Here is a 24,773-nt window from a genome sequence, read left to right on the forward strand (position 1 = left end):
TCAGTCAGTTGTTATAAAAAAGTCATACGAATGGGCAGCTATTGCTAATCCAGTAAAGGGGACCGGGCAACTAATAAAATAATGTCCTCCCATGCCCCCACCCATGTCTTGCTAGTGGGGGCTATTAAACTAAAGGGAAGGGACCTAGTGTGAACCTCCAGCCCCCACATGTAGCCAAGGATGGGAGCTTTTACAAATAAATACTGGGGGACACAATGTCCCCCCGGGCTCCCCACTTTGGTGGCTAGTGGGAGCCCTAAATAATAAAGTGGCTGGTGGACCTATAGACCCCCAGCCCCCACCCTTTGGTGGCAGTTGGTGGTCCTAAATAAAGTAGGTACGAACCTATTTGTTTATTCAATAAAAAGTGGGGTAAACAGAAAACATTTAGCATTAGCTTGTGAACATGAATAAGTAGCTGTTCTGTCAAATTATCAGATAGTGATATGTTCTCATATTGAAGGATTTAGAAAGGTTTCAAGTTGTGCCAGATACCAGATATCCTGGTGGTAGAATAACAATATTTTATTTTAGTTCACTGTTTCCTGATCATATTCATAACTTTGTTACTGAAGCTTACTGTGTATTGTGCTAAAACATTAAAGTCATGCTATAAATGTACATAAGCATTCTTCTATGGATACACTAGTAAGGCGCATATACACTATTTCAATGACCAACTTAATAGTATGGACAGCTTTGACCATTGTATGTGATTATGTATGGTAAGGCATGGCAAAAGGAATTTTTCCCATCAGCTGTCGTGAGTAAACTATAGTATCCATGGCCCATGTCATCTTATGCATGTGTGTGAAAAGATCTATGTAGGAGTCTACAGTTTTATGCAATCATAGAGATATATATCACCCTTCCCACTCGTGACATTGTAGGAAGATACGTGACAGATTGACTTTAATTCATACAGCACTACTGATAAAGTGCTTTAGTATTCTGTAACCTTGAAATAATAACTCACCTCTGGTATGACCACAAGTCCAAATATTAAACCAAACAATACCAGATTCACGCCGTACATCCACCTCAGAAATATAAAGTAGGAGGCAACTGATGAACCAAAATGACCTGGTAAAGTGAAAAGCACAATTTTCCAATTTATTAATAAGCTTAGTATTTTTTAAAATGAAAATTAATAATGTATTAATATTTTCTATTAAAAAAATGTATGATACAGTATACACATTGTAGACAAAAAAAGAATAGACCTGTCAGCCCACATAGCCAGATCTAAATATATCTAAATAAATAAAGAATACTGAAGAGTAGAAATCTGATTTTGAATGAGATATAGAAAGAACATATAAAAACAGGCACTTACAAGGTCATCCAATAAGACTAAATATGCAATTTCTCTTGAATGCACATACGAAACTAATCTCAACACTTAAATGTTTGGTGTGGTCCTTATAGTACACTGCCAAATTGCAAAAAGAAAAAAAAATAACCACTAGAGTTACGTATATAAAGCTGCACAACAGAGGTATTCTAAGAGGGTTTGAGAGGAGATGCACCCTGGTTGACAGGAGACGGTGGGATGCACAATGAACAGTTTAAATTCTTATAAGAGTGCTCTGAACTAAAGTGCTAACCAAACATAGTGCTCTAATAGGTCTCACTTCCTTCGATAATTGCCATTGGGAACATTTGCAAGAATATGGTATCTGAGGGCCAAAGACAAGATTTTCATAAAAGAAGACTTCAGATGGTAAGTATTATTATTATTATTTTTTTTATAGCTAATTTTAATGACAGATTTTACTAATATTTGGGTGATAGGGGGTAGGTATGATCAATTTCTTTGAAGAGGGAGCAGCTAGGGGTTTGACCTCCCATTGTATATTATTACGAGAGCCCCCACCCGCAACTACTGGGTAGGTTTTATTTATTTATCTTTACTTTAATGTAGTGGCTGGATAGGAAAAGCTGGTTTGCTGCCACGTAATGAACCCATGCATTGCTAAGTTTTTTTTTTTGTTTTTTTTACTATTTGCCCGCTGTCTGCTAGTGATGAAGTGGGCAACTAGTTCAGATTTTGTAAATCTGGGCACAGATTTGGTGCATTTAGGCCTGACTTTAAATTGTTTGGGTTTGGATTTCAGCCATCCTTCAGCATTCAGACAAGCTGATACATTTGGAACCTGAATTGTAAAATCTGGACATTGTTAAACAGCATGATCAGTGACCAGGTTTTGCAGTTCACATGGTGCTGTATGCAGCTGAACGGTTTTGCCAAGTTCAGTATGGGGCCATTTGGACTTTAGTGAATAACCCTGTCAGTGTCCGTTTAACTGGACCTGTATAATATATGCTGACGTTCCTGTTCTCCAGGCCAGGGATCCCTGGGGGTTCCAAGACATTTATTTGCTTGGCTCCAGCAGTCATTGTCCGTTTGATTTGTGACAATATGTGTTGTTCTTCAGATCTAATAAGGCAATGTATTTTATGTGTTTGGATTGTAAGCTCATTTGGGAAGGGACCTCTTCACCTACTACCGGTATGCCATGCATGTTTTTCTAGAATTAAATGTTTGTCTTGTTTAACTATTGAACAACGCTATGGAATATGTTGATGCTATATGTTGGCGCTATATAAATAATTTTAATTGTATTTTAACAATTTAATTGTAATTTAACTAGAAACTGGGATTGCCAATTTTTATTTGTTCTATGTTCAAAACCTATGCAGGTAAAGATAATTTTACAGAATGTTGCTTAGAATTTTATTGTATATTTCAAATATTTGTTGATTTTAAAAAATCTCAACAACACTGGTAGAGTTATTCAAAATGTGAGAAATCAAAGTGAATTTAGATGTAAGGTCAAAGTAGCCAAATTGGAAGCATAGCTGAGAATGTTTCCAGGTTGGATATTTTTATTCTAAATTTGAAATTCACTTTGAATTCAATTTAAAGTCTCTCTTTAGTGTATAACCCCGCATATCATGCTGCTATCCTATTAAAGATTTATGTAATACAAATACATAGCAAGCCATTATTTTATTGGGGTTGAGAATAAAATTATAGTCTGCATTGAGAGAATATACTATTAGAATATAAATTGAAGGTACACAGTATGCATTTTACATATTTTTATACACAATTGTTTACCGTATCTTCTAATTATAAAGAATTCATTATTTTTATGCAAACACTGCTTTTAGTACGTGACCTGCATTTTTAAATGTTTCAATAACTCAAAAGCCGTAATTAAAATGAGTCAGGCTTCACTTGGGTCATTTTATTAATCTGAATTTTATGCACTGAGAATGCATGAGAAACCAAATCTGCTTTTTCTATGTTTTCAACTTATATTTTAGGATTTTTTTTCTAAGTTCAGTTTAATGGCAATGTACAAAATTTGTGTTTAAAATCCAAAGATTGAGTTGCACTAATTTTGCAAACAAATTGCTTAGTGCTGTATGCAATGATCATCTTGTGGACAAATAAATCTTCAAGTCAGATATTCATTTACATTTTGCACCTCTTTCACACTGGCAGATTTTGTTGGAGTCGTACTTTTACAAAAATACCTGACTTTCCATTACAACTATATTAAAGGGACACTCTAAGCACTACAATTACTTCAACCTACTATAGTAGCGACTATGCTGACAGGTTAGTGAACTTACTTTTTCAACAGTGAGCCAGGAGCCGTCCCACTGGGACGTCTGTCCCCTCCACAAGTAGCAAACAAAATGGCACCATTTGTAGCTCCGCCTCCAAGGGACACAACGTCGATGCACACACACGTTCTGGGGTCAAAGGCCAAGCTCTGACCAATCACAGCACAAGGAGGGTTATTTAAACCCCTGAGGTTCCCTAGCCCATGGCCCTGTCGTGGTTTCAGTTCCTGGTTCCTGAGAGTGCGTTTTTCTTGTTCTTGTTATTTGATCTTCCCGATATTTTGACTTTGGCTATTCCGGACTACTTTTATCTCTGGTTTCCCTGACTTGGCTTTCCTTATCGATCTCGTGTATTTCTGGCTTACTTGACCTCGGATTTCCCTTGACCATTCTCTGTCTTTCAACATATTAACCCGGCCATTCTAAGGACTGGTTCACACTCGGTCTATCTTCTATAGTCTATGCAGATGTTACATAGTTTTGTGTGTTGGACCACAATGGTAGTCGTGACACATATGCCACACACCACTGTGCTTCGGTTGGGCAAAAAAAATAAAATATTACAAAAGGGTCTCCTGGATTTTCATGGACAACAAAATAGGATGTTTACAAATGATCTCGTATTCCTCCTCAAAACATGGATGACAATGTAAGTGTTACAATGATGTATGGTTTGGTCTAAGAATGTGCTCTTACAGGTTCCCTCTTCCAATGGGCTGTGGTATGGGGGTTTATAAAAAGTGTGAGTGTTATAGAATACCCATTGTAGTCAGGAGAGCATCAAGATCTCTACTATCTGTTAATTTGTTGTTGAGTGTGGTTGAGTCACTGGATTTTTTTCCAATAAAGAATAGGTCAGAGATTTGCCAATATGATGCCTCAAATGTAGTTGCATCCTGAATCTATTCATGCCCAGACTGCCCTCAAGCACATAACTATGGAGGCCCACTCTACCTGACACTAATTTATGATATTACAATTGTATTATGATTCTCAAAAGCAATGGTGAGAAAAATATGTATTAAATTAATCCTGGGTAATTAAATATATTTTAAGCACCATGTCACTTTTTGTTTATTAAAAAACGGCCCAAATAGCATAACAACAATGTGTTCAGACTGACATGTTACCTATATTGAGTTACCTATACAGACAAAAAACAGATATGCTTTAGGAATTCCACATACTTTCCACTTCTTTAATCTTCATTTCCCATGGTATACATGCTGTTTTGAAATTTTCAAAATCTCTTTTAAACTTTATCCATTTCTGAAAATAAAATAAATATTTAACTCACTTTAATTGTTTAATTAAATGTGTATCCTAATTAATTAATTGTAGTTGTAGTTGGAAAAGGTTGGAAGGAGAGGAGAGCAAAAACCCCACTCCATCGCATGGTCTGGGAGCGTGTGATATGTGCAATCTATCATAGGATAGGCAGGAAGTGGTAGCAGTGTAAGAGGGAGAGAGACAGATTTTAGTCTGTGTCAAGAGGCTTAAGAGGCGGGAGATGAGGAGATCAAGAATGACAGTAGATATCATGGTTTTACAGACTGAGAGTGTATGCCACTGTGAAAAGAATGCAATGTAGTGGCGTGACAGGGTATGTGTAAGAGCAGGGCCGACGCCACTGTTAGGTGAACTAGGCATTCGCCAAGGGCGCCGGCGTGCTGGGGGCGCCCACCAGGATGTTTCCTGGTGGGCTTCCTGCCCTTGTCAGGGGCCACAGCGCTGGGCGAATGGCTCTTGTGCCGCCTCCAGCACCTGGCCGATCCTCAAGGGCGCCGAGAGGAGCCATGTCACAGGGGGCCCAGGAGGTGGCCATCTGGTGCATGCTCTGCCAAAAAATACCGGTGACCTATCCTGAGGAGAGGGGGATGGAGAAGCCAGGCGGCGAGGGAGGCTGTTTTTGCAGCATCTCACTCCTCCCTTGCGCGCTGTCTGTGATGCCGGGAGCCAAAATATGATGTCATTCCGGCCCTGGCATACTAAATGGCAGGCGGGAGGAGTGAGGAGCTGCCCCACACTGGACCCCAGGGAGGTGAGTGTTTGACTGTCAGTAAGTGTGTGTGTGTATGTCAGTGACTGTCTGCCTGTGTGTGTCTGTCAGTGAGTGTGTGGGTGTTTGACTGTCAGTGTGTGTGTGTGTGTGTGTCTGTCAGTGAGTGTCTGCCTGTGTGTTTGACTGTCCGTGTGTGCGTCTGTCAGTGAGTTTCTGCCTGTGTGTGTGTGTCTGTCAATGAGTGAGTGTATGTATGTCAGTGAGTGAGTGTATGTATGTCAGTGAGTGTGTGTGTGTGTGTGTGTGTTTTTCAGTGAGTGAGTGTATGTCTGTCAGTGATTGTGTATGTCTGTCAGTAAGTGTCTGTGTGTTTGTGTGTCTGTCAGTGAGTGAGTGTATGTCTGTCAGTAAGTGTGTGTGTCTCAGTGAGTGAGTGTTTGTCTGTCAGTGAGTTTCTGTGTATGTCAGTGAGAGAGTGCATGTCTGTCAGTGAGTTTGTGTGTGTCTGTTAGTGAGTGTGTGTCTCTGTGTGTCTGTCAGTGAGTGTGTGTGTCTGCCAGTGTGTGTCTGTCAGTGAGTGAGTGACATGAGGGGGCGGCAAAATTGATCTTTGCCTAGGGCGGCAGAAATCCTTGCACCGGCCCTGTGTAAGAGATGGGGAGGTGAGGTGTCCCAGTGAACTATGGGTGTGATGGGCAGCAAGGGGGGTCAGAAATAAGCGACACATCCCAGCTATTATATGCAACAATATGGCCAGAAAAAAAGTTGGAATGGGACTCAGATGTATATATTGGAAATTGGGATTTGAAGGAGGTAATGGAGGACATGCAGATGTGTGATAAGATTGCATGGGATGTATTAAGCAGTAAAGGAAATATAGAAATAGCAATAAAGATTGAGTTACTTGTAATTAGGTGGAAGGAAAGGTATGGTTTTTGAAAATGAGAATAAATTAAAAATGAAAAGCGTAAGAATGAGCACATTGGATAATGACAGCAAGCTGGAATTGGTGGAATGAGAGAAGGACAAGAGTGTGCTGTCTGATAACCATCAGAATAAAGCGGATGACCATAATTAAGTAATTTGGACAGTCTGTATAAAATAGAACCTCAGGGTGCATGAGAAGAGAGCATGTTCTTATTTGGCTTGTATGAGAGAGTCTGAGGCCATAAGAGATAAGAGATTAGAGGATGAAAGAGGTGCAATTTGGAAAGGGACTTGCACTGGGAATTAATGGTCAGTAAAGCTGGCAAAGAAAAGATTCAATGCTTCAAGCTCAGCAAACAACATACTTTATCACAAAAATATAAAACAAATGCTATGGCAATTAATAAAAAAAAGAATTTAGCAGAGATAGGTGGGGTGATGAGTAGCTTAAGTATCCCATGTGTAGCTTGCAGGGATTAAGGTATTACACTCGCTGAAATGTTTGTTTGGTGCTTCAGTCTTGGTGACTATATTTGTCAGGAGCCCTTCTGAATGTATGTTCTTACTTAGCTTGTGTGAGAAAGTCTATGAGAGAACCTACCCTACATTATTAATAAATGTCAGGATAAAATTGCCCTTCTATATGTTTAATTGATGATATACTCCTAATTTGGACAGGTTGTGGACTATCTATTTTTCCTGATTTATTTAAACTGTGTTGGAATTACAGTATAATAGTTATCCTGATAAAAGTCCAATAAATGGACTAAAACATTGTTCTACTATGTTTAAATAATAAGAAAGATTTGTTTGCAGCATAAAGAAGTCAAGTGGGTGTGCTCCATATAAATATATATATATATATATATATATATATATATATATATATATATATATATATATATATATGTGTGTGTGTGTATGTATGTATGTATGTATTATATGTAATATAATCAAATAATTCTGAATTATTTGAAAATATGTTATTATACCATTTACCTTTGTTGCAATATTGTTGCAATTTTTTTTATAAACCTGGATAATTCTAGTGTAATGTTTGAAAGTCTTAGAGGGGGCACCTCTCTTCTAACACGTGTATTCACATAACTAATCTCCAGTAGAATTCTTATAATGGTACATGTTTTTTTTTTTTCTGCATTTTTTTTTCCTTTTGCACACTCAAGTTATTTTCATATACTATACTATTTTTATCTTAGTAGTAGATTTCTGAAAAAGAAAATGCACCAAAAGATATAAAAAAAATCACAAAAATTCCTACGTTTAGATGTTATCAGTAAGAATTCTGCTGCTTAGTTATATCATAGGTATTTTACAGATCACAAGTCTATCAATTTGTTCCTGCAAGGTGACTATGACCTCTAGTTTTGTGTTTCAAAGTAGGCTATTTTAAAATAATTATATTGCAGAAGTTTGCTCTCTGCACAATGGCAATGGTCTTTTGGATAACAGACTAGAAAGAAGCATTTTTTTGATCTACATATAAGTGTTCAAATTCAGAATGAGCTTTATTTTCAGAACGGAGAGCATATTTTATCCAGTTATACACTAGCTATTAGTCTTACAATGTTATATCATTAGCCAAGCATGTGTCACATTTTAAAACCATGTTTATGCTTTACACATTTGGTACATAGCAATCATCACAATTTTAAAACATTTATGCTTTTTTTTTATTCTAGAAAAAAATAATTTTGACATCTAAATATATAACTTTTTTAAACAGTAAATAGTAATGTTTAAAGAGACACTATAGCCACCAGAACAACTACAGTTTAATGTGTTTGTTCTGGTGAGTATAATCATTCCTCTCAGGCTTTTTGCAGTAAATACAGTTTTTTTTTAGAGAAAATGCAGTGTTTACATTGCAGCCTAGGGATACTTCCACTGGCTACCCCTTTAGCTGGCTACTAGAAGTGCTTCCTGGGGCAGTGCTGCACATTCAGCATCTCTACTCTCTGCATGGAGACACTGAACTTCCCTCATAGAGATGCATTGGTTCATTGAATCTATATGAGGAGATGCTGATTGACCGGGCAGTGTTTGGCTTGTGCTGGTTTTGCCCCTGATCTACCTTCTTGACAGTCTCAGCCAATCCAATGTGTTCCTATGGGAAAGCATTGTGATTGGTTTTGATCACCACTTCTAATGATGTCAGCCAAGCAAAAGTCTACACAAGGTGTCAAATTTTATTATATTGCTGTTATTGGACTAAAACTCATATATATTACAAACGAAGATATAGTTCAATATTCAGGGTTCAAAATACTAATATTATGAGCAACTTCTTGAAACCTTTAACAGTAAATCTGTTTATATGCCGGTCTGCTGACATTTCTATTAGGCAGTTTACAATTGGCTTATGAGTCTTACATTTTCCACTGATTTATCAAATTTGTATTGAAGATTTTATGTTTCAAAGAAAATGAGAATTTAGGTCACAAATGAGCATTAAGTGGGAACTGTAATTTCTCTGGAAATATCACTATTACATAAAATATACATACATTGATATTTGTTAAATGTAGGAGATAAGTAAACATATTATTAAACATCCTGTGAAGTGACAGAAATTATATTGGATCCTTTTGTAAGTTCGTAAAATTCAGGTGTTTCAAGTCTTGTAGCCATGCATAGAAACATAGAAACATAGAATGTGACGGCAGATAAGAACCATTCGCCCCATCTAGTCTGCCCAATTTTCTAAATACTTTCATTAGTCCCTGGCCTTCTCTTATAGTTAGCGTAGCCTTATGCCTATCCCACACATGCTTAAACTCCTTTACTGTGTTAATCTCTACCACTTCAGCTGGAAGGCTATTCCATGCATCCACTACCCTCTCAGTAAAATAATACTTTCTGATATTATTTTTAAACCTTTGTCCCTCTAATGCATATGAAGCATTTTATAATTATTCAAATGCAGTCATTCAAAATTAATTTTAGAGCAGTAATATTAGAAATATTTTAACTTTGGAGTTCAAATTTTACTTTATGATGGAGGGACTGCTGTGTATGCGGCATGTTAGCCTAAGGAATCTAAAGTTGTTTCTGTTAACTAGTCTCTGTCTAACATGCTGTATTATATTTTTTATTACACTCTTTATTTTGTGTTTTTATACATTTAGAGACGCGATAACAGTAGAAAACTGTCAGTTACAATGTAGAAGCTAGCCTAGGGTAGAATGAACAGAATGTGCAGAATCAACAATCTTAATTAATTAAAAATATAAATGTTAGGTTTATCAACAAGTATGTGAGAAACTAGTAACCTTAGGGATATTGAGCCTCCTTTGGGAAAAGAAGCAAGAAAAGAGGAAAGAAATTGTGAAAGAAAAACAGTGTATGGCAGTTATACTGAAAGGGCGAAACATTTCCACAGAGGGGGAGTAGGACTTAAGTATAACATGCTGTATTTCTGTCTTACCTTCAACATCATAACTTTATATGCATAGAATTTCTTTCCCTTTCCTTTCCCCAATGCACCTTCAAATTTCTCCACAAACTTCTGCGCCTCCCTAGTACATTAAAAACACATATTTTAAAATTGAAATTACTGTGTATGAAAAACTATTTGGATTGGTTTAACCCCTTAAGGACCAAACTTCTGGAATAAAATGGAATCATGACGTGTCAGACATGCCGTGTGTCCTTAAGGGGTTAAACACACTGACAGCAACATTTATTTCACTGAGATTAAAATAGGGATTTTACCAGAATATGCGTTCTGAATTAATGGTTTTTATATTACATCTTTGGCTCAAATATATAGGTTGGATACTAATTGAATGGAGCATTGAATAGAATTGCCAAGCTATAATATAAATATAATTTTTTGAATTAAGACAAGTAACTGAAAGGTTTCATACATTTCAAAAATATATCTATTATCACTAGAAATTCCACATTTCAGTCCCTATAACCAGACGGTCATCATAGATATAGAATTATGCATAATATGATGATACAAAGTCAAATAGATAAGATGTGTCACTACCCATATGTAGAGGTGACAACTATGTGGTAAGTTGTGTGTGTTTCAGAATATGGTTCTGTTCATTCAGCATCTCTCCTAAAGGGAGGTGAAACGTAAACTGACAGTAAAGCCAATAGTAATGAAGCTTTTATTTTGTTATATAGATCATGTTACCTGCTTTAATTAAATGTGTTTAACCCCTTAAGGACACGACATGTGTGACACGTCATGATTCCCTTTTATTCCAGAAGTTTGGTCCTTAAGGGGTTAAAGGGATCCTTCTACTAAGTAGTGCTCACTGCCTGTTATTGCTTTTAGAGGTTTACCAATTTTCACGAATAATCTGGGAATTATTCTTTCACTTGACATTTTCCATTGTAAAGGGTCTGGGATTTGGATGCCAGAAGAGCCCCGTTTTTTGTCAAACCACTCTAAATAGATTTTAAAAATAAATAAATAAAAATTTAGACTGATTTAGAATGACAAAGCATCACGGAAGTTGTCGTTTTAAAACATCTGCAGATCTACCTTTTACCCGTACTTTAAAATATTATATAGCATTCGTGAAATTAGCTGGGTTAGGGGGGCTCCACAAGCCTTCTTTTCATGATAGATTTATTATTAATATAAAATTCCTAGATTTTACTATTAACATGACGTAAAGTCATGATTTTATTAAAGACACGGAGGCTCCTATTATGCTTCTCTTTCTTTAATTCTCCCTCAGCAGCGAAGAGAGATATATGCAAAAGAGATAAAAAAGAACAAATAACATAAGCATATTGACAGTGCTATCATGGGTATCCACCCCCTTAGTATATAAGGTGTAGCACTTCCTGTTTCTTCCTCTTTCTTCTGCGATCCGAAGACCAGATCCATAACTGAACGATAAACTTGGCCCGAACAGGAACAGTGGGCGGTAGTCAAAATTCCATTCTTTGATAATGGACTGTAGAACTTAGTAACGGTACTTCAACACCATGACAGTATAATTCAGGCTAAAATGAAAGGAGAAAATATGGTAATATTCGGTTGATGACTGGTTGTATCATATACCCCCACAACAGTTATAACTAATGTGTACAGCATTATAGTCATGTCGTCAAACATAAGATATCTATCAGATTATGTCCACAGTAGCACGTAGAGCCACTTACCTGAAGGATGTAGGAAAACCTGCAAAAGGCAGTTTGAACTTACGGTTACGTCCGCTTGAGGTCGATATCCTTGCTAAATCCAATCCCTCCACCCAGGGAGGGCGGGAAGGGAATAATACTCGCCTCCGTGTCTTTAATAAAATCATGACTTTACGTCATGTTAATAGTAAAATCTAGGAATTTTATTAAAGACACGGAGGCTCCTATTATGCTCTTTCAAAGCTGAGCAATAACTCTTTCCGAAAAATGTTGGATTGGTTTAAAGTAGAAATTCCGGAATGTGGATTCCGTAGACCAGTCTGCGGCCTTCAGGATATCCTCTAATCGACATCCTATCGTCGATGCTTTAGAAGCCATAGCGCCTCTCACCGAGTGGGCCGAGAAAACTGTTACGTCTATCCCTGCTGAAGCTAATAACCACTTGGCCCAACGGGCAAGCGTAGGTGTAGATACCGGGAGGTGCGGTTTCTTCAGAGAAATAAACAATGGGCCTTCGTTTGGTGGTCGGAGGGAAGAAGTACGGGATTCGTATTCTTTCAAGCACAGTACTGGGCACAGCTTCTGTTGGTTCGGGAGGCGTGGATAGAAAACATGCTTAGTCGCTGATTTAGTTCTTCGTGAAATATCAAATGACACCCCCTCCGGAGTGAATGTGCGGGCTTGCCAGTCTAAGGCTCGTACATCTGATACTCGTTTACAGGATAGTAAGCATAAAATCATGAGCAATTTAGCAGACAAATGTTTAAGTGATAGTGCCGAGTTGTCGGGCCACTCTTCTAAGAATTTGAACACAATGTTGACATCCCAAAAGGACCCGTATCTGGATTTTGGAGGCCGTGCAAAACGTATGCCTTTGAGCAGGCGACAGATCAGGGGGTTCTGTCCGAGAGGACTTCCGTCTACATTATCGTGACCAGCCGAGATAGCCGATCTGTAGATGTTGACTGTACGGAACGCCTTGCCCGATTCGAATAAATGAGTGAGAAAGTCTAGTACTGTCTTCACAGGAGCTGATATGGGATCCACTGATTTTTCCAGGCACCAATCGGACCAAACCCTCCATGCCGCAGCATATGTGCGCCGAGTTCCTGGTGCCCATGCGTTCGCCAAGAGTTGGGTAGTTGTTCTCGAAACTTCCGTGATTTCCCAGGGTCCCCTGAAAGGAGCCATGCCATGAGACGGAGTATTCCCCGTTCTATCAGGTCGTGGTTCTCCCCATCCGGATTGGTTAACAGGGACGTGTGATCCGGCAGTAGATGTGGGAAATCGATTGCCATTTCCAGAAGGTGAGGGAACCAGGGTTGAGATCTCCAGCATGGTGTTATCAAAACTACTGTTGCTTTGAACCGTCGAATGTACGCCAGAGTCCGAGCAATCAGGTTGAACGGGGGAAAGGCGTATGCTCGTCCCCCGGTCCAGTCTTGAAGAAAGGCATCTGTTGCCAAGGCTTCCGGATCCGGTCGCCAGCTGAAAAATTGAGGAAGTTGTGTGTTCAGTCTGGATGCAAAGAGATCCACACTCAATGGACCCCATAGCCCTGCGATCTTGGAAAAGACCTTCGGTTGGAGTCTCCAATCCCCCAGATCCCTCAGGTATCTGGAGTTCCAGTCCGCGGCGTAATTGTCTAGGCCTGGTATGTGCTCCGCGGTCACCGACACATTGTTTTGTAAGCAGTAATGCCAGAAGTCTCGAGCTAAAACCGCCAGGATGCGTGATTTGGTACCTCCCAGATGGTTTATGTACCTGACCGCCGAGATATTGTCCAACTTGAGGAGGATTGAGCAAGAGACGCTCCTGGGAGTGAGGCTGCGTATGGCAAATGAGGCTGCCAGTAGTTCCAGTGAGTTTATGTGGAGGAACGATTCGTCTACTGACCATCTGCCTCCTGTGGAGATGGAGCCGCAGCGCGCGCCCCAGCCATGTAAGCTCGCATCCGACTCTATTATTATATCCGGAGTGGAACCGAAGATCGCTCGTCCGTTCCATGCTTCCATGTGGGTCAACCACCAGTCCAACTCCTCCTTGGATTCCTCGTCTAGAGTGATGTTGGACTCGTACGACTGCCCGTTCCATAGGCAAGAAGCTTTCAGGCGTTGCAACGCCCGATAGTGGAGTGGTCCCGGGAAGATCGCCTGTATGGAGGCCGCTAGTAATCCGATTACTCGGGCTAGTTGTCTCAGGGAGATATTTGGACGGTGTCTTATCTTCCTGATCTCCTTCTTGATGCTGGACATCTTGTCCGCAGGGAGACATAGAATTTGTTGTACCGAATCGACTCGGAATCCCAGGAATTCCATCTGCTGAGATGGTTGTAGTACCGATTTCTCCCAATTCACTAGGAAGCCTAGGTTCTGTAGGAGGTGCAGAGTCCACGACAGATGTGATAGTAGAAGGGATCTCGTTTCTGACAGTATGAGGATATCGTCTAGGTAGATGATGAGACGAATTCCGTGTAATCTGAGGAATGTAACCACTGGTTTCAATACTTTCGTAAAGCACCAGGGGGCGGAGGATAGACCAAAGGGAAGGCAGCGGAAGCGCCACTTCCTTGTGTCCCATTGGAATTGTAATAGGTTCCTGTGTGTAGGAGTTATCGGGATCGTGAGATACGCATCTTGCAGATCGAGTTTCACCATCCAGTCTCCTGGGAGAAGGAGGTCTCGGAGGCAGTGTATGCCCTCCATTTTGAAATGATGGTATCGGATAAAGGCATTGAGGGGTCTTAGGTTGATAACCGGGCGGACACCCCCGCCTTTCTTTGGTACCAAAAACAGGTTGCTTACAAAACCTGGGGTATCTAGAGGGATTTCCTGTATGGCATTTTTGTTGTGAAGGACCTCTATCTCTGCGGAGATGAGGTCGCGGTGTGACTGTGGCATGTGTGGTACCCGTGGAGGGGAGTCCTGAAAGGGAAGACCCGTCAGTTCTAGGTGGTAACCCTCTACAGTCTGTAACACCCAGCTGTCAGATGTGATTGTGGCCCAAGTCTGTGTGAACAAAGCCAACCTGCCCCCCACATTTATATGGGAAAAATGGGGAAAAATCGTACTCACCATAAGGGCGTTTTCCTGGGGTTGTACCTCTGCCGCCGCGGGCATTCCAAGCTCTTCCTCGAGAGGGGAAGAATGGTGTATAGGAACGTTCCTGGCTTTGCCTCTGTGTGTTGAAGGAGCCTCTGCCCGGTCTGGAGAAACCTCGGGGGTTGCGGCCGGGTAGACGGCTCCTACCTCTCCCGGCCCCACCGAAAACCTTTTGGTGGAAAACCCTCTTTATAGATGACTGGGCTTTGTCAAGGGCTGTGAAGGTTTTTACATAGGAGCCCAGATCTTTGACGAAGGAGTCGCCAAATAGCAGACCCTTAGCTGCGGCCCCTGGTTCAGAGGAGGCCATGCTAGCCAGTTTAGGCTCAATTTTTAGCAGTATAGCCTTCCTGCGCTCCGTAGACATGGCGGTATTGGCGTTGCCGATCATGCAGACCAGGCGTTGGAGCCAGCCAAATGCCACCTCAAAGTCTAATGATGCCTCACCCGACTGAGCTGCCTCCAGCATCTCATAAAGTTTCGTAACGGGACCCAGGGTGTCGAGGAACTTGTCCTGACAGTTACGGAGGGAATAGTCCAGTCCCCTCTTAGGTTTCCAGCCTGTCTTGGCCAGAAACTGGTCTATCTGGGGGTCCACTTCTGGGGTTTTTGCCACAGCATCAGGAATTATGGGTCGGGGGCATTCTGCTCTCAATTTATTACGGCCCTCTTGAGAGAGGGACTTACGCACCCTGAGGGCCAGATATCGGGCGATATGTTCGGAGGGTTCCCACTCAGCAGAGCGTGGGTGTCTCAGGTTGTCTGGGTCGAAAAGCGGAACCTCTTTAGGGTCATGTTCAGTATCTGCCCCGGTCGTCCCTGAATGTGCCGAGGCACGTGTTGGCGCTAAAGGGAATTGTTTTCCTTGGAGGCTTTCACCCTCTGAGAGCTCGTCCTCGTACGGGTCTGAGTACGGGACGTCAGACCCCTCATCCCCCTCCTCGTCTGAGTCAGACATTATATCTTGGGCTCTTGCCCGTTTCCAGTCTCTGGTAGCCGTAGCTCTCCCAGAAGCTCTACTGCGCGGTTGTTGCGCGCCATCTTGGACAGCCTGAGGCATGTCAATCAGAGCAGGTTCAACCTGCGTGGGGGGGGGTCCTGTGAGTGTTTGCGTTTGCCCAATGACTTGCGCCCCGGTAGTGTCCCTACAGGGGGGGCCTGGGCCAAGGCCGGGGCAGATTGAGGCTGTACTTGCCTGAGTGCGAGTGCAATGGAGTCTGATATGGTAGAGGACATAGCGCCCATGGCCGATGATATGGCCTTTGAGATAGAGTTGGACATGGTGGTGTCCAGAAGGCATTGGAATTCCTCTGAGCCCATCAGTCCAGGGTCAACTTGGGGGTCAGGATTAGTATTGGCCATAGGTGGGCTAAGTTTGCCAGGGAACTTATCACCAGATTGCATGGTGGATAATGAGTGCAAGTAAGAAAAATAATAAACGAAATATGAGTGACAGGCAGTATCAGGATTGATTAACCCAGATACAGGATAGTGAGATGGAGGGTAATTTCAAGGTAGAGAGGGTAGGAAAAGACTTTACCCGTCTGGGGATGAGAGAGCAACGAAACCAGCGTGTGAGAGGAACAAAATCCGTGAAACACGCTACAGAAAATGGCCGTCGCCATAATCGGCGACGGAAACCGAAAAAATGGCCGCCGCGAGCAAACTGCGCATGCGCGCCACTCGCGAGCGGCGGGAAATGAAACCGCTGCGCGGATAAAGTAGATCCGGCCGGCGGCAAAGTAAATAGTGCCGGGAAGCGCCGCGGGGGTGTTAGACGAGCCCCGCCGGCGAAACCCGGTAGTGTGTGACCGGGGGGAGAGCCCCACCCGGAGGGGGGGCGAGGGGAAAGAAAAAACGGCAGAGCCCAGAGGGCGAACTGAGGGCAGCCCGGTCACACAGTGAGAGGTAGCAACACAGTAAAATACCTAAGTAAATAATAATAAATGAAATAAACAAGAAATTATGTAAAGGTGGGATAAAGGGATAACGTGAAGAGAATATCCCAACAGTATATTAAATCAATACAAGATGTCACAAGCTAAAAACCCACCAGAGCACACCATAAATAAAAATAGAGTGTACTTATCTGAGGGAGCAGCGAAGAAAGAGGAAGAAACAGGAAGTGCTACACCTTATATACTAAGGGGGTGGATACCCATGATAGCACTGTCAATATGCTTATGTTATTTGTTCTTTTTTATCTCTTTTGCATATATCTCTCTTCGCTGCTGAGGGAGAATTAAAGAAAGAGAAGCATAATAGGAGCCTCCGTGTCTTTAATAAAATCAGCTATTGTCTATGTATGTATTAACTCTAGATTTCAATATAGAAGCTTAATCACATGGTTTCACCATTTAATAGTTAATATACAACAATAGCTAAATATCCAAAATAGGAATTCTTAATACACTCTTAATTATAATATTTAACCTGATCTGTATCTAGATACCTGAAAGTGAAGCTTCTTTAAAATTGGTTTTACCTCCAGCTTCCATTTCAACTTTAGAACATTGTTAAACAAGCACAATCACAGAACGTCACGATTTAATATAACAGATACAGTAGCTGAATATTCAACAGTATTTCACTTCTTTGTGTCAATGTCACAGTAGACTTATTGAGATTTTACAACTCTGTGTAACCATGATAGCAGGATTACATTCTTAAATGCCTTTAATTAAAACAGTAAACCAGATCAGAATCTAGATACCTGAATAAGAAGCTCCCTTGCTTGTCAGGTATCTAATTACCAAACCTATCCACAGATTGTCTTCTATTTCCCGTAAAGGATTCTATGTTTGAGAGGAACATTAATGGTATGTGCAGGGTTATTTACTAAGCTCTGAAATGTAGCCAATTGAAATCTGATTGGTGACATTTAGGCTAAAATACCCAAGTTTTTGTTGTTGTTTGTTTTAGTTTTTTTTTTATTTTTTTATTTTTTACAGATTTTTGCTTCAATTTTGCCATTTACATTTTAATCCCTCAAGGATGGACCCAATTGTACAAGTTGTGATCAAAACAAATGTAAACAAAACTTAGAATTTGTGCTATATATGGTTCAACCATAATTCACCTCTTTCATATTAAGTGCACCCACATTTATATATCATTTTGTTCAGGAGAATCAGGGCTTTCATTTCATATCAAATATGTATATATGATTTACATTTTATATGAATAAAATCAAAAAATGTATGAGAAATTAAGAAATGTAGTTATTTTTTAAGTTCTGCATGACATTTTAACTGTGAATGTCATAATGCTATTGGGTTTTACTGCAATAAAATACACATATTTGTATTTAGAAATGTCTCACGAGTACAACAGTACCCCCCCCCCCCCCCCCCATGTACAGGTGTTATGGGTTTTTGGAAACTTACTAGGTTGAAATATAGGTTTTTCCCCTATTCCATGTTTGGACATTGACATGTGACAGATTGCTTTGCTGGGCCTATGTTGCCTTTGAGACCGCATGGCAGCTCAGGAATTAACGCCATCATTGCATACCATTTGAAAAAGTAGACTACCCAATGTATTCAAAATAGGGTATGCCCAGGTACTTAGACAAAAACGCTGGCCAAAGTTATATTAGTTTTTTTTGCATTTTTCACAAATAAACTGCCCTTTCACTGATGATATCATAAGTATTATACATTTTACTGCTCTAAAACACTCATATTTGTGTAGAGTAATGCGTTACGAGTACAACAGTACCCCTCAAGTACAGGTTTTGGAAAATTACAGAGTCAAATATACGATTTGCCCATTTCTGTTTTTACATCATTAGCCTTTGATGCCATCATTAGCCTTTGATGCCTTTGAGATGATATGGCAGCCCAGAAATGAAAATGAACCCCACCATGGCATACCATTTGAAAAAAAAGACAACACAGGGTGTTCAAAATGGGGTATGTCCAGTGTTTTGTAGTAACCACTTAGTAACAAACGCTGGCCAAAGTTATCATTCATGTTTGTTTTTTGCATTTTTTACACAAAAACTGCATGTTTACTGGTGATATCATCATTGTGATAAGTTTTACTGTTTTTAAACAGGTATAACAATACTCCCCATGTACATTTTTTATTTTTTTAAAAGTTAAGGCGTTTATGCCCACCCCTTTAAGGATGGTATAGCCCTCCCGCCGTCCTTAAGGGGTTAATGTTGTACAGATGGAAACTTAGTGAATAACCCAACAGTCTTGATATAAGTCATTAAATATAATTTGCCTTTTACTAAATTTGCAAAAGTATAGATTTTAATTAGATTTTTTTTTTTTATTCTACTTTCATTTTTCCCTTTGCCTCTTTATTTCACTTTGTTACAGAGACTGGCTGTTTTTTAGATAACCACTAGAGATGTATTTTAGAAAAAAATAAACATTACCATTTCTCTAAAACAGCACTGTTTCACGGGTCTATGCATTAAAACCGCATAACATGACTTGGTTTTGCTTAGAGTTCCTGTAAAAATGTGTCACATATTGTGATACAAATGTCTACTCACAAAACCATTCCATCTCTATCTTGCTATTACCTTAGTACAGAAAGCTTTTTCTTCATTCGCCATGGCTTATTCCTAATAGTGGCTATCAGCTTTTTCTTTTCCTCTACTTTTTCCAGCAGTACTACCATTTCTTCTTCAGTCATAGACTCTTCATCAGACGATGAGGGGGATGATTGGGAATCACTGTAGAACGTATAAATATGAATTCATTTGACATATTGAATATTGGTGTACAGTTTTATTTCCTATATGACTTGATGAATGTGCCAATAAAATTGCATTAAAGAGCAAGATGGTGCATTCCCTTCTTCATCCCCTTATTGACAGATTGCAGTGATATATATATATATATATATATATATATATATATACATACATACATACATACATACATAAATGAAGCTATACATTTGCATGCCCTGCTCTGCTATGTTTTTGTTTGTTTGTTTTGTTTTTTACTTTTGTTTTTTTCTTTTAACTAGTTTATTGACTTTTTTTCTGTTTATTTACTTTTTCTGGCTATTCTCAACCGATCTTCACCTTTCAATTTCTGGCATATTTTCTGCTATTTATGATACCCAACTTGCCACCCCCTCCCTCCCCCTCTCTAACACCAGTTGTTTTAAGTGTTAAACTCTATCAGATTGATCAATATTGCTTCAGACCTGAGAAAGAGAGGAAAATTATTGAAAATAATAATTTTAGTCCAATAAAAAAGGTACTCTGGTATTTTGCCATTATGTATATATATATATATATATATATATATATATATATATATATATATATATATATATATATATATATACAGTTGTAATCAAAATGATTCAACATTATTCAACCCCCATTGAAAATCAGATTTATTGTCAACATTTACAGACTTTCAGCCATTTGCAATGAACAAATCAAACAAAAACATTTGAAATTACTCAACACAAGGGATGCTTCACGTGCTTTCCCCGAATTCAACTAAAAAACAACTTATAGTGAGCTCTCAAGTCTCAAAATGATTTAACCCCTTGGATAGAATCCCTCACAACAGAGCAAATATGCAAAACAGATTTTGTCTCAAGTACACCTGATGCATATTAAAGTGGTTGGTGCTCAGTTATGCAAAGTATATACAAAAAGATTTATGTATCCATACCAGCATTCTAGGTCTTCAAATCCAAATAGAGAAATACATTTTAGACCTGTGCCTGTTAGTGTCGTTAATAAACAACTTAATAATTTAAAAATGAAAAACCAGTGTGGACCAGATCAAATCCCAGCAATGTTGCTGAAGCTCAGTGCGGCAGCAATTGCTAAACCTGTCACTACCCTTATCAATGAATCCCTGGTGTCAGGATTCTTACCTAAACTTTGGAAGACTGCAAAAGTTGTATCTATCCATAAAAGTGGTGACAATACTTTGGTATCTAACTATTGCCCAATATCGTTGCTCCCAGTATTGTCAAAAATCTTGGAAAAATGTGTCCACATGCAACTATGTGAATATTATCAACAATCAAATTATTGACCCCTGATCAATCAGGCTATTTTCCAAATCACTCAACTTAAAAGTTTGCAATGACATCTAAATTGGCATGGAATAAGGAGACTTAAAAGGAGCTATTTGGCCAAGGCCTTTGACACAGTAGATCATGGCATTCTTTTGCAAAAACTTAAAAACTCAGGCATTGGTGATCATTTGCTAACCTGGTTTTGATCATATGTTTCAGACTGATTGGAATATGTGGCCATTTCTGATAGCGCTTCCCTCCCTCTTCCAGTCACGTGTGGTGTTCCCCAAGGCTCCGTACTCGGCCCCCTGCTATTCACATTATTTATAAATGATTTGCCTAACGTATGCAAATCCTCAACTGTACAAATGTAAGTAATAAGTTAAGGGCAGCTTTACAATATATTGACTGGCATAAACTATTTAGTGAAAAGAACACTGATGATAAATGGATCATCTTCCAAAAAATATTAGAAAGGTACATTTCTCAGTATGTACCATTGGGGAAATAAATATAAAAGAAACAAATGAAAACCAATGTGGCTTAGTAGAGAAGTAAAACAAGAGATTAAAAAATAAGAAAAAGGCATTTAAATCAGACAAATCAGATGCATCTTATAAAAGATATAAGGAAGCAAATAATGCGTGCAAAAAGGCAATTAGATTTGCTAAACTTCAAAATGAAAAAATTATAGCTAAAGAGAGCAAAACCAACCCCCAAGCATTTTTTAAGTACATAAATTCTAAAAAAACCAAAAATGAAAGTGTAGGTACACTAGAAACTGAAACGGGAGTGTTAGTTAATGACGACCAGGAAAAGGCAGGAATTTTAAATAACTATTTCTCCTCCGTATATATTAAGGAAGAACCCATGGCAATAGATGTGCAAATGATTGCTACTAAAAACTTGCAGAAAAATTGTAATTGGTTAACTCAAGACAAGGTTCTGCAGCAACTAAACAAAGTTAATATAAACAAAGCTCCAAGGCCTGACGGTATCCATCCACGAGTACTTAAGGAACTAAGTGTAGAAATAAGTGAACCTCTGTTTTTAATCTTTCAAGATTCTTTTCTTTCAGGAAGTGTTCCGGAGAATTGGAGGAAGGCAGATGTGGTTCCTATATTCAAAAAGGGTTCATAATCCTTGCCTGGAAATTATAGACCTGTGAGCTTAACTTCTGTGACTGGGAAAATATTTGAAAGGTTATTAAGGGATAATATTCAAGAATTCCTTGAGAAGAACATGGTTATCAGCAAAAATCAGCACGGTTTTATGAAGCACAGGTCATGTCAAACTAACTTGATTGCGTTCTATGAAGAAGTAAGTAGAAGTATAGATCAGGGTGTTGCAGTGGACGTGATCTATTTGAATTTTGCCAAGGCATTTGATACAGTTCCACACAATAGATTAGTGTTCAAACTCAAGAAAATCGGTCTAGATGAAAATGCTTGTTCTTGGGTAGAACATTGACTTAAAAACAGAGTACAAAGAGTTGTCATTAATGGTACATTTTCAAGCTGGACAGAGGTGGCAAGTGGTGTCCCTCAGGGGTCTGTTCTGGGACCCCTTCTATTTAACATGTTTATAAATGATCTTGAAGACAGCATTCAAAGTCATGTTTCAGTGTTTGCAGATGACACAAAACTCTGTAAAATAATACAATGTGAGCAAGATATTACTTTTCTGCAGAGGAATTTAGATAAACTGGGGGACTGGGCACTCAAATGGCAGATGAAATTGAATGTTGAAAAATGCAAAGTTATGCACTTCGGCGTAAAGAATACACAAGGAACGTATACCCTAAATGGAAGCAAATTAGGGATAACAACACACGAAAAGGACTTGGGAATTGTTATAGACAACAAACTATGCAACAATGTGCAATGTCAATCAGCAGTGGCCAAGGCCAGTAAGGTATTGTCATGCATGAAAAAGGGCATTCATTCTCGGGACAAGAATATCATTTTGCCTCTTTATAAATCACTGGTAAGACCACATATTGAATTTGCTGGGCAATTTTGGGCACCTGTTCTAAAGAAGGATATTATGACACTAGAAAAAGTGCAGAGGTGGGCTACAAAATGAATAAAAGGAATGGAACATATCAGCTATGAAGAAAGGTTAACAAATTTAGTTTAGAAAAACGTCGCCTGAGAGGGGATATGATAACATTATACAAATATGTTCGGTGCCAATACAAACCATTGTGTGGAAATCTATTCACAAACCGGACTTTACATAGGACATGAGGTCATGCGTTTAGACTGGAAGAAAGAAGATTTCGTCAAAGGCAAAGGAAAGGTTTTCTTTACTGTAAGAATAATAAGGATGTGGAATTCTCTGCCTGAAGAAGTGGTTTTATCAGAGTCCATACAGATGTTCAAACAGCTACTAGATGCATACTTGCAAAAACAGAATATTCAAGGATATAATTTTTCAATGTAGGGTAATAACTGCTTGATCCTAGGATAAATCTGACTGCCATTCTGGGGTCAAGAAGGAAGCAAAAAACAAATGTGAGGAAGGCTGAACTTGATGGACGCAAGTCTCTTTTCAGCTATGTAACTATGTAACTATGTAACATGTATGCAGACGACACTGTAATCTACGCTAGTAAACCCAATCCACCGCAGCTTGAAGCTGTGCTCCAAAACCAATTCACAGAGGTAGAAAAGTGGATAGCGGATAACAAACTCTTCCTAAACACTGACAAAACTATTACAATGATCTTTGGAACTGTACCTAAATTACATAAACTACAAAATCAACAACTGTGTATCAGAACAAATTGAAATAGCACGCTGACAGCAGTCTGCTCTTTTAAATATCTAGGTTTCTAATGTTGCCAGACCCCAATCTATCCTTTGGCCTTCACACTGAAAAAATCTCTTCAAAACTTTATCCAAAACTAGGTACCCTGTACAGAAACAAATCCTGCCTAAGCCCTACAGTAAGGAAACAGATAGTGCAACAAATGCTAATGCCGGTCATTGATTATGGGGATGTAGTGTATGCACCCGCACCACAAACCCACCATAATAAACGTAATACATTATATAAATCATTCTGCCGCTTTGTACTAGAATGTAATTACTTTACCCACCACTGTGACATGTTAAAAGAGCTAAACTGGCTATCGCTGGAATCCTGACGCACTCTTCATCTTTCCAGTCTTGTGCATAAGAGCTTTTCTTGGAAGCTGCCACCCTACCTGAGTAGAATGCTCTCCACAGCTGTTCCCACCTCCTATAACCTCCAATCCAGTACTAGCATGATATTTAGCATACCACAATACAAAAATAAAGTGGCTCAATCCTCCTTTTCCTACAGAGTACCGCAATTATGGAATAACCTCAGGGACACAGTCAAATCTTCATTCAATCTAAAATCTTTTAAGAGATCTATGGCAATATACCTCAGCACAGAATGCACCTGTCATGGTTGAATATATTTATTACCTGTTATGTATTAAATTTATATATGTGTATGTATATATAGATGTAAAAAACAGAAAAATTCGTATCTTGTAATACCTTTTTTATTGGACTAACAGAATTTTTTAATGACAAGCTTTCGGGATAACCTCCCTTTCTCAAGTCTGAAGCATTTCTGAGCAAGACGACACATAGAATTCAAAGTTGAATTGTGATATAGGGGTTAAAGCGACATGAGTGTAGATAAGACACAGGTTTGGTAGAAAATAGACACCATCTTTGTAGAGGGTCATAAATATCTTTCTGAAGAGCAGAGTGAGGGGGGAGAGAGGGAGAAAAACAAACAAGCAGACAGTGCAGAGGATGGTACACTTTATACATGCACACACACATAAATGTGTATATGTGAACGCATAAACACATGTACATATACATAAACACATATACATACATGCACATGAACTCATATACACAAATATAAATGCACAGAAATATATATATAAGCATACATGCATATGAGTATGGGAA

The 24,773-nt window shown here is 39.2% G+C and overlaps 1 protein-coding gene across 1 annotated transcript in view; it reads right to left on the reverse strand.

The window, feature by feature from the left end:
• The window catches only part of LOC134609431 (transmembrane channel-like protein 2), a 107,712-nt gene extending 87,846 nt beyond the window's left edge, over window positions 1-19,866 (reverse strand). The window contains exons 1-5 of the mRNA XM_063453108.1: window positions 19,850-19,866; window positions 19,340-19,492; window positions 10,014-10,104; window positions 4,827-4,908; window positions 977-1,083 (exon numbers count right to left, since the gene is read on the reverse strand). Of these exons, the coding sequence (XP_063309178.1) occupies window positions 977-1,083; window positions 4,827-4,908; window positions 10,014-10,104; window positions 19,340-19,492; window positions 19,850-19,866 (450 nt within the window). The remainder of the gene's footprint in view (window positions 1-976; window positions 1,084-4,826; window positions 4,909-10,013; window positions 10,105-19,339; window positions 19,493-19,849) is intronic.
• Between the last annotated feature and the right edge of the window lie 4,907 nt (window positions 19,867-24,773).

This window comes from Pelobates fuscus, chromosome 4 (assembly GCF_036172605.1).
Source record: "Pelobates fuscus isolate aPelFus1 chromosome 4, aPelFus1.pri, whole genome shotgun sequence".
NCBI lineage: Eukaryota > Metazoa > Chordata > Amphibia > Anura > Pelobatidae > Pelobates > Pelobates fuscus.